The 13,350-nt window shown below is 29.4% G+C and overlaps 1 protein-coding gene across 1 annotated transcript in view; it reads left to right on the forward strand.

Moving 5' to 3' along the window:
* The window catches only part of LOC145318719 (plexin domain-containing protein 1-like), a 68,121-nt gene that overhangs the window by 23,796 nt on the left and 30,975 nt on the right, over positions 1-13,350 (forward strand). Inside the window, exons 2-3 of the mRNA XM_080160193.1 lie at positions 11,982-12,100; positions 12,369-12,422. Coding sequence (XP_080016319.1) covers positions 11,982-12,100; positions 12,369-12,422 — 173 coding nt within the window. The remainder of the gene's footprint in view (positions 1-11,981; positions 12,101-12,368; positions 12,423-13,350) is intronic.

Here is a 13,350-nt window from a genome sequence, read left to right on the forward strand (position 1 = left end):
TTATAATTGAATTGCGTATTCAAGAAATCTAGATTTAATGTTAATACCTTCCATTGTTAACCATACTGTTCTTTTTTCATTTGTAAATCCACATTTTTCTGTTTATAGTTTCCATTTTCTTTTAATACATCATATTAAGTATAATTTTATTTGATACTGTTCATTAAACTATTATCCTTATTTGGTATAATTTTAGAAAAACTCTTCCTTTATATTTGATGGGGCATAAATAATCCAATAAAATTCTAGTGTGCTTTTAAAGGGCGTGTTTATCTAACATGCTATATATGTAAACTGTAAAAATGTAATAACTTTTATTCCAAGTTTTTAATTTATATTGACAATGCCCAGGTGACGAGTTTTTTTACACTACGGTATAATTTGTAGTACTTACTGTTGATATTTCCATAAGTCTGCAAGAATAAGAAAAGTATATATTAGCTTTTCAACAGGCACAACAAGTTTTATATTAAATATGGAGAAGCATTTTTACAGTGTTTTAATACTAGCTTTATGGGTTTTCTGATTTAGAATAAACATTAAACCACCAAATACAAACATCATATTCAGGCCTAATAAAGTCAATAAGTGATTAGCACAATTGAATATCTTTTTTTCCAGCGAAATTCAAAAAGTTCCAATTCTTCAGAACCCTCTTCAGTCTAGTGCAGTTAAGCTAGATTTTTGAGTAGAATTTTGCCCCAATGATACAGCATGAATTTTGTTCTGTAGTTACAAAATGATTGGGAGAAGATTATTCAACCTTCATTTACCTCCACCTGTAGCCCTGATATTTTATTTATAGATAAATATGCCCTATAGGTATTTTATGATGCCTTTATATAGGATATGGTGTGTCTTAACTTCCACTAAATTTTTAACAATATAAAATCAAAACATCCAATTGTTATCAGCACAAAATATTCCCTTATCCTATTAGCTTCCTCAAAAGATACAACGTTTATTTTTTTATTGTATATAATAGCGTTAATAGGATGCTGTGCAGATTTGACAAAATGCGAAATTGATAGCACACTATTGTATATTTACATATGATAACATGAATAATAAAATATAAACCATATGTGGATTAAAAAGATGCAGGAGATACAAGATATATAAATAGATAGAGAAAGAGAGCAAGAGATAAAGATTGAGAAAGAGAAAGAACAAACAAAGCATTTTGCTATACAATTTTCTTTTTATTAATTGCATACAATATTTTGTTAAATTTAAAACTAACACCGAAAAAAATTAATTTTCAATTTACTTATGAGTCAACATATTTGATATGAACGTTTTGCCATTTGAATTGTTAATGAATACAGAGTTGCTACAGAAATCTTAATTTAATAAGTTGACATTATAATACGATTCTAAAATTTGTGATAAAAGCTTTCCAATACACGGTACAAACACATTCTAATTTTAGAGAATCTTCTTTATGAAAACTTAATAAAAGCGCATTTAATAAAGATGCTATAGATTTTTTTAATCCAGCCGTATTTTTTTTGCAGATTTTAATCCGATGATAAAATTTGCACATAATTCGGTTGCAAATCCATATTTTCATTGCACACGTTTGAAGGATTTTGTAGCAGGATTTGGTATGATCATTTTATGTAGAAGCTTATCTTAAAGCAAAGTGTTTCTAAAATTAAGAGTTTCTGATATGGTAAAGTAGTTGAAAACCTGAAGTTTTGATGTAGATGATTGAAATTCAGATTTTTATTTGTAAGCTACTCAAATTATTTAAGTTAAGTATGTCAACTCTAAGACGCACACTGTCCGTCAGTTTGTAAATAATGCCACTAGGAAGATTTGATTCTGGAATTTTTTTAACGTTCCTTTTCTACATTATTACTTAATTTTTCAGTCTATTTGGTTGACATTTCATTACATGGTATCAAATTGTATGCTCAGAGCATTTTGTTAAGCACATTAAAAATTGCAATGATATACTAAAAATGGATATTTCAAGTTAAAGGAGGAGGGGGGAATATAACTAAGAAAATATTTTTGTGGGCTATTATATCCGTACCATATACCCCTAACCCCTTGGACATCCTTGCCAACCCTGCTTCAGTAGGTATAATTTCTAGTATACAGCATAAAATATATAAAATATGTACGATTATTGTATGGCTATTATTGCATCTTGTAATTTTGCAAGTAAATTTATGCTTAAAATTTTGCTGCCTTTATGTTTGGTGGGTTTTTCTATTTTTGTCTAAATTTTACATTTAAATAATCTTACTCAAAAATAGGATAAATGAAAATTCCATTACTGTCGTTGAATGTATCAATTGTTAAATTTAAAGCTTCAGAGATTAGTATTACAGCACAACCTGTCGAGTACAGTAATATAATACACAGACATGCATATGTATCAAAAGCTTTAAAGCCAAGGCAATATTTGTTTAATGGCCTATTGATAATCAGAATGTTAAAATATTACTTCAATGAATAGTGTTTTAGCGATGTATACTACTTAACTAGACAGCAAATTAAAATAATATTTTGTGAGAGGTTTATCTTAATAAAGATGTTTTAAACTAATAAACCAAAAAGGGTAAGATTCTTTGACAACATGCCTTTAAATTTAGACTTAAAAATTGGTTCACCAGCCAAATTTTGGAGTAGATTGAAATCAAAAATTTTATAGTTTGTTGTTTTTATGAAACGTCTAAAATTAAAGTTTGGACATAGGCCAAATATTCATCAATATTTTATTTATCTTTCATGAAGTAAGAGGAAGCTTATTTGTTATCACGAGTGTATAATAATATTCTTATTTTAACAGGAGCAAGTTTCTGCATACGAGCATTTTATTTTTACTTTTGTTTCAAATAGACCAAATTGTTGATCCCACAGACTATATACGCACATAGCCCTAAAAATTATTTTGATTAACTTCGACTAAATAAGATGTTAACTTAAATCCGCGAAAAAAAGACCGATTATGTGTGTACTGTGTATCCTATATTCTTTAATGTTTTACTAAGAATTAACAGAAGTTTGAAATAGATGGGACAACTCTAACATGCTTAAATTTATCATTACCGACGTTTAGGATTAGACACAAATCACTCTAATAAACTCTTTAAAATTAATTGTGTCTTTAATAAGTATCATGTACTAAAGCGATTACCGTAAGATTTTCATGAAATTTTATAGTAGGTTCCTAATGATAATTCGTTTCGTCTTAGACTGTCAGGTTAATAAAACTTCATTTATATGGACGTTGTTATTCTTTATTGCACCAGAAACCACAATTGATAATGTATGACATTGCAACATCTCACCAATGTTATAAAAGCTTTGATCAAAATGAAAGATGTTTTTGTACAATACGGGATATACAAATCCCCAAAAAATGTATGTAAACATCTAGAGAAAATTCTCATCAAATATTTTGATTAAAGCTGGAAGCTCTGTAAACTTATAGGGTTTGGCTATTTAGATTATTTAGATTTGCTGAACTTTATAAGATATATAACCGCCCAGTCGTTTTTCGTGGCAACTTTAAAAGGACTCCTTTGTATCTCCGACTAGATCCAAAAGTTAATTAATTGGTGCTATATCACATTTATATGTTAGACTTTAAAATCAAATAAATAAATCTTTATGTCTCAAAAATTTGAAGTTTGAAATCAATTAAATACTTTGCTGTTATTTTGTAACATAATTGTTGTAAGCTTGTTATTGCTATGCTACTTCAGAACAAGTTTGTCCTTGTGTGTACACTTACAGGCATATATGATGATTCTTTAATTATATAGGCATTTTTTTCAAATAAATGCTTAAAACCCCTTAATTAAAGCATGCTTTTAATTTATGCTATGCATTCACTCCCACAAATTATCATCAGAACAGCATATCATTCTTCGCTCTCATCATTAAACATTTTTTTGTGTCTGTTTTTGCGAATATGATAGTATGCAGAATTGAACGCACACTTCTTTTTAAAGCCCTTAATCAGCCTAAAGACTTTGAAACTAGAATTATTATTCCTTGAATTTACCCTTTACTTTACTGCCAATGAACTAATAGACATATGGCATATAGATTTTAGACCTCTAAAGTCAGTAGAATAACGTCATAACAAAGTTTAACATTTTTATTTGATGCCGATTAATTTCATCAGAAATAAATCGTATGTCGAGTCGACAAATATATTAAGAAGATCTATGAAGAGTATAATTAATCATATTTTATTTATAGGTAAGTTGATTAATCAAGAAGAGAGAACATAACTTAATTTTTTATTCTTTTAACCATTATACTTGTTCTAATTGAAACCCTGATAGTAGGCAGGCAGGTAGTCTATGTGATACTCTATTACTAGGTAGTGCTTTGATATCATATATGTGAAAGGTCAACAGACGGGTGGGAGATTATTTTTTATGGGCCAATTGCCAATATGAATATTAGGCTGGCAGGAAAGGGACAAATATTTTGAGATTTTATAAATGTCTCGGGATTTTAAATTTATTTAAGTTAGATATCCCCTCTAATTAATTCAATCTTTTACCATTAAATATACTTGTATTTTTAAAGGACAATATCGCATATGACAACCAGTGGCCACACCTAGATTCCTAGTTTCAAATAGGGGGTATTGATAACCCCCTAACATTAAGATTACTATTGGAAACAGTAATCTACCACGATATATCATAGTAATAATTGTTCCAAAGTTTAACATAGGTTACATGATCAAATCGATATAAATCCCTTAACTTCTGTCAGCCAACCCTGGCTAGCTTTTTAACTAAATTATATACACACAACAAACACAATATTATAATATATTTAAATTATAGAGGTTGGGGGTTATAGACTGGGAACTTTTTATATTGCAGACTTCACAGAAGTTATAAACAGTTATTAGTGCTTTTATACACCATAAAAAGGAATAATTTACTTAGATTTTAATCTTTTCATACACTAAAAGCAGATCCTAGTAAGTTGTAAGTAAATACAAATCAAATAATTTATTAAGTTATATTATTGTCTAAGGCTGAGACAGATGGATTAGGGAATACTTTGGCCCATAAACAGGTGCAACGAATACCATTTAAGACTTGGTATTACAGGGTTGGTTATCTGTTAATTCAAAGTTAAGCTTAAAATACAATTAAGAGCATTTTTATCTTTGTTAGAAATCAATTTAAAAGTTTATTGAACCCCTTATAAAAGAAATAACTGTATCAAAAAAAAGAAGGAGAATAATTAATCTTCTAAAAGTAAAACAAAGTAATTTGAAACACCTGAAATTGTGTTATTATGGTTTTGTAATTGTGTGTGTGTTTGTCAGTGTTAAATTTAAATTCTATTGTGAAATTTTGCCATTTAATAAACATAAAACAAGCCAAACTCCAATATCTTAAGTAATTTTAGATCAGTATGTACTTTTTTTAATCTAAAATTTTGTGCTTTTTATAAAAATTTGCAACGAAATGTCTTGAATAGATAATATAAGTCAATAAAAGCACGATTATTGGTTCAATGTAACATTATTTATTAGTGCAGTTTTACAGACAACGAACTCTTTATTTCAAGATATTTGTCTGGAGTCTTAATAGGGTAAAGCAACTAGTTGTGCCTGTTAATGAGCCAATGATTTACCCAAAGAGAGAGGAAGGGGATATTAGACTGTAAATTATCCTTGTACTAAAAGTTTAATAACACCTTTATCTTATTCGTTGAATTGGTTAGTTCCAAACTGTCAGTCAGTGTCCTAACTTTTCAACCAATAATTTGATCTAGAGAAGGGATAATTATGTTTATCAAAATTTGGAATGTACATTTCAAATTTTAAGCGGAAGAGTTACACCTTTCGCAAAAATATCATTTAAATATAATTATGTTTTAACTAGTTTTTAACTAATAAATAGATTTATTTAAAAGGGATTTTAAATTAAAAATGCACACATTACATACTTTTAACAACACATAATATAAATGAAGCTCTTCCGAAAGCAAGGCGTTATGCAAGTTTTTCAACACTTTATTACGTTATTGAGATCTTTTTTGGCATTTTTAGGCATTAAATAAGTGTCTTATTATCTTGAAACTTGTCATTTTTGTTTCTTATTTGTGATTTTAATTGATCCATGGTTCAAAGCTACTCATTTATTATAACCAATTTTTTGTTAACATAAATTACCGTTTAGCAATTTCTATATAGCGTAGTCGTTGATAGTGCGGTTAGATCTGTTACTTTATAAGCTTCACTTATGTACATAAATACAACAATCCTTGGTTTTTTTTTATATTATTATTTGCATTACTTAATGAGTATCAAAATATTATAATTATATTTGAAATGAAAAGCAACATTGTTTCAGAAATGAGCATAAAATTTAACATATTGTATTTCTATATTATTGTAATTAGTAGTTGATTTTTAATTACTTTTCAATGAGTTTAAAAAGCATTTACCGCCATATTTTAAATTCAGTTTAGAGGTTGAAATAAATATAATTCTTTAAGATATTTTTGCCTTCGTATTTAGCTTCCATATTGGCAAAGCGGTTATCGAGACCCTTTCCCATTTACACACGAACAGACAGAAATCATGTTACTTTTAATTGATCATAATGACTGATTGTAAAATATGAACCATTCTTCAAAAAATTAAGAATAAGGAAAACTTAATCATATATGATTTTAAGAGAGAAGAATTATTTTCAACCTTCGATCACAAAGTGTTTAAGCTATCACTTTCGCAAAATGTAGCTTCACTTTTATTCAATTTTATTTGCAGCAGCTTCCTTCATATTGCATCGAACATTATTTTTTAAAACTTAGTTTAGATTAAGTTAAGGACAAGTTAGAAAATACCCGCGGGGATGAGATAATTCCCCAAAGAATATCATGGCACTGCAGTGTTACATTCTAAAAGTACGTTTTAAAGAATTAAAATAGAGGGGAAAGGTTCGGAGGTCAAAAAATTGTTTTGATTGGAAGCAACTAATTTAATTTTTTGTCATAATTATGCGGAAGTAATGACACACCCATTAAGTTAGTTTAATTATAAGGTGCACACATTTGCGATGTTATCAGATTTTGGCAAGAAATGTTTGCAAAAAGTTGGGTTTGTAAGTGCAATATAATAACACATTAGGGTGGGGCAAACCATCTCTACGCATAACTGGTTAAACTGTTGGGGAATAGTCCCTTTCGTGACATCGCACCTTAAGGGGCGATTTGTGGTATTTTTAAAATAGCTTTTTATAGGTTATTTTAGGTTAGGTTAGGTTATATTGGGTTAGGTGATTGTCCCACAGGGTTAGGTAATTTGCCCCGCAGGGTTAGAGTTCCCCGCACGAGTTCCCCGCACGAAAAGGACTATACCCAACTGTTGTTACATCAATATTATACTGCAAACATAATGTTATTATTAAAATTGCGTTATGTTTAGTAATATTAATTACTTGGATTTTACAAATCGCCAATAAAACTAATATTTAAATCTTAAAATCAAAGAACTAACTATAGAAAATAAGAACTTTATTTTAGTAATGTTTTACGTCTTATTTATTGAAATGGTAATGCCATCAATTTCAATAGGGCTTATACAATCACATGTGTTGCTTTATAGCAAAAAGTTATAGAACTAAGCTTACCATTTACGACTATGTATTGAATACATAGATTTTTTGTGTACATTCTTATTTCATATGCTTTTCAGTTTTTTACCTCTGTAGAGGTTGGTTTATTTTTAAAGCATAGCTTTTTATATACTTTGTGTTTGTACGTCACAATGTTCTTAATCTAAATATAAAAATTTATTATCAAATAAGAATCTAAATGATTTACTTGATACAGCTTAAAGTTTCTAAAAAAAAAATATTTATTACATTATTACAGGGCAAGATTTAGTGTAGCTATCATAGATTTGTTTTTATAGCTTCACTTTTATTTATGTTGTCATACTTGTTCTTTTTAAGCTTCGATATATATTCTGGTCTTCGTAAAAAATATACTCCAGTAGTTAAAAGTAGTTGATTCTGTGTCAATGCTCTTATTTAAGATACATAATATTATAGTGAAGCTTTGTTTTGATCTTGAGTAGGAAATTGATTTGTTACCTTCCAGATATATTTATGTTTTCCACCAAAGTCCCGGTCAAGCACTGAAAATAAGGAGTTCAAGTATTTGCTTAGCCCCTAGGTGACCATAACCCTGCAGAGCCTATGCATGCAGTGACCTAACCCTGCGGGATACCAAATATTACCTAACCTAACCTGACTTAAATTCTTAAAAAAAATATAAGAAAATGTGCGATTATATCCAAAATCAGTCATTTAAGGAAAGAAAAAGAACTTCAATTCATGTGTTGTTTCTAAAAGTGCCATATCTCTGTCACATGTAATTTTTAAACAAATTATATATGTTAAATCAATAACTGTTTGGTTTGAATAATTTGCTTGGGGCAACCAAAATTTATGCAATCCACTTTTATTAATTCAAACAGGGTATTGTCTTTTAGCTATGGAAAGAGATAAAAATTCTGTAAAATATTGATGTAGTAAAAGTATTTATGTGATGGTTTTACTCATTACATCATTATGTTTATATCATACTTAAAGCTTATTTATTTCAAGTTAGAAACACTTTATTTAAATTACATTATAGGGGCTTTGTATTCAAATATTAAAAAAAATAGCCCAAAACTGTCCAAAGACTCAAACCTAAAACCACTCAGGTACCTATGTTTAGCTCTCCTAAATTAAATAATTCATCGAAATCTTAAGCTTCAGACAAAAATACCTTACTACTTTAGGGTGTAAGAACATAAATTATTTACTAAAATATTTGTCACTTACCCTGCTTGAATCCAGCAAAACTGTTTATAATTCTATGCATGTAGCAAAAATGTCATCAATGTATACAATATACATATCAGGGGATAGGGAACTTGATATTTACATTTATGGATTTTAATCAATTTCTACCATGTAAATATGTATTTTAATTCACAAGAAACGTGACTTATAGTATCAAACTATGTAAATTTTATTTGATTTTAAATAAATTATCCTCTTTGTTTTATTTTGAAACTCCTACGCCCCTATCTTCTTGGAGGAGTTGAGGAAAATAGCCTAAAACATACCAAAGACATTTATTAAAACTTCCCAGAAACATACAACCCAGTAGGCCCTGCAATTTCAAAGATCTTTAACTCCAGACAAAAAAATCCTTACTCTTTATATTATAGGATTGAAGCAATGTTAAGCATTACTTTTTCTTCTTACTTAAAAAAATTAAATTTATTATTATGGTCACTTAAATAATAACTTTCAAAAAGTACCAGCAAAGTTATAGAATAATGAATATTCTGCTTGTAATGTTGGCAAGTGCAACATTTATGTAAATAAAATCATTCTTTTTAAGATAAAGTTCTTACGAATCAAAAACAAATTTTGTTAAACACAAATTTTAAACTTGTTCTGATATAATTTTTGAGTATGTACTTATTTATACACACACACAAAACACACATCGCACATACACACACATGCAAACTTCCTGATCTAAAAACTCCTGAAGGCATTTTGTGTCTGTCTTGTCGAAGTAGAATATACGCAAGCATTCATTTTTCCGCCCCAAAAGCGAACATGAGACAGTTGGGAATTTGAATTGATCACTGTTTAAAAAAACAGTCATTTACCCTATTATATAAAATAATGAGTAGTAAGGTTTCTTTTGTCTGAAGCTAATGATCTCAATATTTGATGGCCCTAATGGTTTGTAATTGCCAGGGAAGCCTTATCGGGTTGGTTTTCTAGCCTCCACCGCAATCTCCTAGAGGCTAGATGAGAAGCAAATAATATTTAATATATAACTAATTTACAAAATACTACTATTAATACTAATAGCTTAAAGATAAGATTTCCATTAGAGGTTGACCTAAAAAAATATAAAGGAGAATATAAATTATTAGTCACTCTAGAACACTCTGGTCTACTAGTGAGCCTCACTACGGGACGGAAACCTATTCAGATCATGAAAAAGCAAAATTATTCAAATGAGCAATAAAATCTTTGGTGGCACTAGAAAAATAGAGATACTACATGCAGATTGAATTTTGAAATTGAAAAAAAATAGTTATTTATAAAACGAAATTTAGCATAAATGAATATTGAAATTCCAAGGTAATAAATGATCGAGCGATAGCTCATCATTTAATACCGATATATAATCATATGTATCATTTAAATTACACGGTTTGAAAAAAGCTAAATAAAAGAATATTTACTTAAATCAAATATCGCGGGTTTTTTGCAATGGAATGCTTATTTATTATCATAAACTAGCGACTACGCCCCAAGAAGCCTCCTTGGGTACATAAGGTTGAGGGGAAAGTTGACACTACCACCACCCCCCATCTTCGGTTTAAGATTTGGAGAATGAAAGTTAAAAAAAATTCGAGGTTCGATTTCTCTTGGGACGGTCAAGATACCCTCAATCAAAATAGTTAAAATTTTCCCTGGACCTATGAGAAGCTTTACTCTAAAAGACCATATCAGTTCAGCGGTTAGCTAGATCCTTCGCTACAGACAAAAAAGCATGCTACTTAATATAATAGGATTAGCCAAATTTTTTTGTCTAGGTATTTTTATATGCATCTCGAAAACGATTGGATTGACGGGAACGGTTTATATTTTCCGGAAAATCTTTAAATTGTTAAGGCCCAAAGGCAATTTTGGTGTCTTTCATTGAATATCGGTATAACTCTTAAATGCTTATGGTCCTAGTAAAATCTTCTCCAGAATAGTTTTGTATCTTTGAGAAGAAAAAAAGTTCCTAGATCCTGGGAGTAAACCTTTGATAACATAATAGAGTGTAATAAAACTCTAATATCATGTTATTAAATTTTTGAAAAGGGTAAGAAACAAAATTGAGGCAACATTGAACAACTTTTGTACTTTAAAGAATATGAGAAATTAAGAATAAGTCTCGGTCATTATCACACTTCTCATCGTACCACCTAATATATTAAAGGTACATAAAGAAGGATGCATGAAAGAAGAAAATTCGAAGGCATAATTATTTTCAACCTATCCTGTATTCTTAAAATTCTAGAAAGGAAGAACATATCTATCTTCTATATACAAAAAAACGGTATGAACTCACTGAAAAATAACTATTTGTCAATTTTTTTCTAAGAACTTTTGTCTCAGCCACAAATATTATATTGAGAGGAATTGGATACAAATTTTGAGTCTAATTGGTTCCGCACAAAAACTGGGTCATTTTGCAACACTCTGCTCAACTAGGATGCTGTTATTATATCGACATTATTCTATGTCAATGACCTAGCTTTCTAGTTATCTTGTTTACTGTCGCCAAAATATTTGGCAAATCGTATCTTATAAATGCAGACATAAAGTTGTGTGTCAACAAACAACCTCCAGGATTAACAGGATAAAATTGCCAAGAGCAATTTTATTATGTTGCAATTTTTTTTGTGCAAACTAAGATTGAAAAACACTTTAGTAGTAAATTTTGTATAGAAAAGTTTGAAGAATGATTTAGGCCTAAAAACATATTGTAAGTTGATTTATTTCTTTAATGCTGCATATAAAGGCATCGTATTTTTAGTAAAACAGCACGCGACCATATACTTTACATTCTATTTTTTTAACGAAAAATATCGTCGTCAGGGGATATTTTCTCTAGGGGCAGGGTTCTCAGGAGTTATGAACCTTCCCTCGACCTATAAGAAGCCATATTAGTTTAGCGGTTTGCGAGATGCTTAGCTACAGACAGACAACCTGTTTCTTTTTATAAATGTTGGGGGTTTGAATATTAAAAAATTACATCCAAGAGTTTGTATTGAATACTAAGACAGAGATAATAATCGAAACCGATTAACATACGGTGTATTAGAACCGGTTCTAAGCCATACTGAAAAATCATATATAGTTTCGAATAACAGCCAAATAACCTTTATTTACTTTTTTCAGGTTTGTCGGACACAATGGTGGGGGCTGAGCTAATCAAGCCTCTGTTCCCTTTCCCATTCTACGGGCACAATGTGGACCAGTTCTATATCACAACACATGGTTTCCTATCCTTATCTCCAAGGAACAAAAACATATTTTAAATAAGAAAAAATCAATATTCATTGAAATCCTAGCTTGTCCTTCTTGTAAGAATTTTAATTTATTTTGTAACCGATTTGCTTTTACACAGAATTATTCAAGTATTGACTAGATTAATTTATGCATTAAGCGTGTTTTAGTTGTGTTTCTTTGCAAGAAGGATTCTGTTTTTACAGAATTTATCTAACGTGAAATAAAAGAAAATCCACTAAAGTAAACTTTTTTATATTAAAATGTTGTTGTTTCTGTAGGCTGCATGATTATATTTACAAGACCCAGTACATTGCTCCACTAAGGATAAAGGTCAGCTATTATTTATGGTCTCAATTACAAATATCACATGGCACGAGTGTGATACCTTCTTCATGAAGAGCAGCAATATTGTGTAGATTGTTCGCAAGTATATAATACACTCATAGAGGCCTCTAGGGAAGAATAAGTTGAAAAAGTGAAAGAAAAATGGAGATAGTTAGGGAGGATTTTTCTTGGCAGGGAAAATATAAATTCCCCCAAGATGGTTATAAACCTTTCCTGGACCTATAAGAAGATTTATTGTAAATAAATGCGGATTCGAAAATAAGATAAAATTCATTAAATTTTGATTCGTGGTTAAGAATCAGTGAGTCTTTAAAAAGATAAAATTGTTATTTATAATGTATAAGCATCACTGATTTATTAAAAGACTAATTTAATGATTTAACTACCAGCAATTTGTTTCACTACCTTAACCTTTCCTCCAAGTAAGATTTCATATTTTTTTTATATCAACTTCTTGTACTTGTACCTTGTTAAAAGTTTTTAATTAGAAATAAGTTCTTTGTAATAACTGATGACTGTCTGCTCTTGCAATGATGAATAAGTTATTATTGTTGGTTAAATATTGACACGAGATAGTATCACTTGTGATCAGATATGATTATGCTTGCTCACCTCAAGCGGGGTTCGTACAAAACAACCAAACCATGCAATCTCCATTTTATGTCCTTTTCAAATTATTACAAAATCTTTTTCCTTATCTCTTCTGCAAAGGAAGAAATCTATAATTGTTATTAATACAGGAAAATTAAAAAACTGATCTTATGATCCATTTGTAAACATTAAAACAAGTTGCTAAATAATTAGATATAGTTGCTTTGCAATAGACAATTAAAATTCTTTTCTATATAAAATTGTCAAAAGGCTTAAATAATAAAACTCAATATAATTTTCAATTCAGAAAAAACCTTTTTTG

The sequence above is a fragment of the Acartia tonsa genome, chromosome 1 (assembly GCF_053477335.1).
Source record: "Acartia tonsa isolate MP-2025a chromosome 1, ASM5347733v1, whole genome shotgun sequence".
Taxonomy (NCBI): Eukaryota; Metazoa; Arthropoda; class Copepoda; order Calanoida; family Acartiidae; genus Acartia; species Acartia tonsa.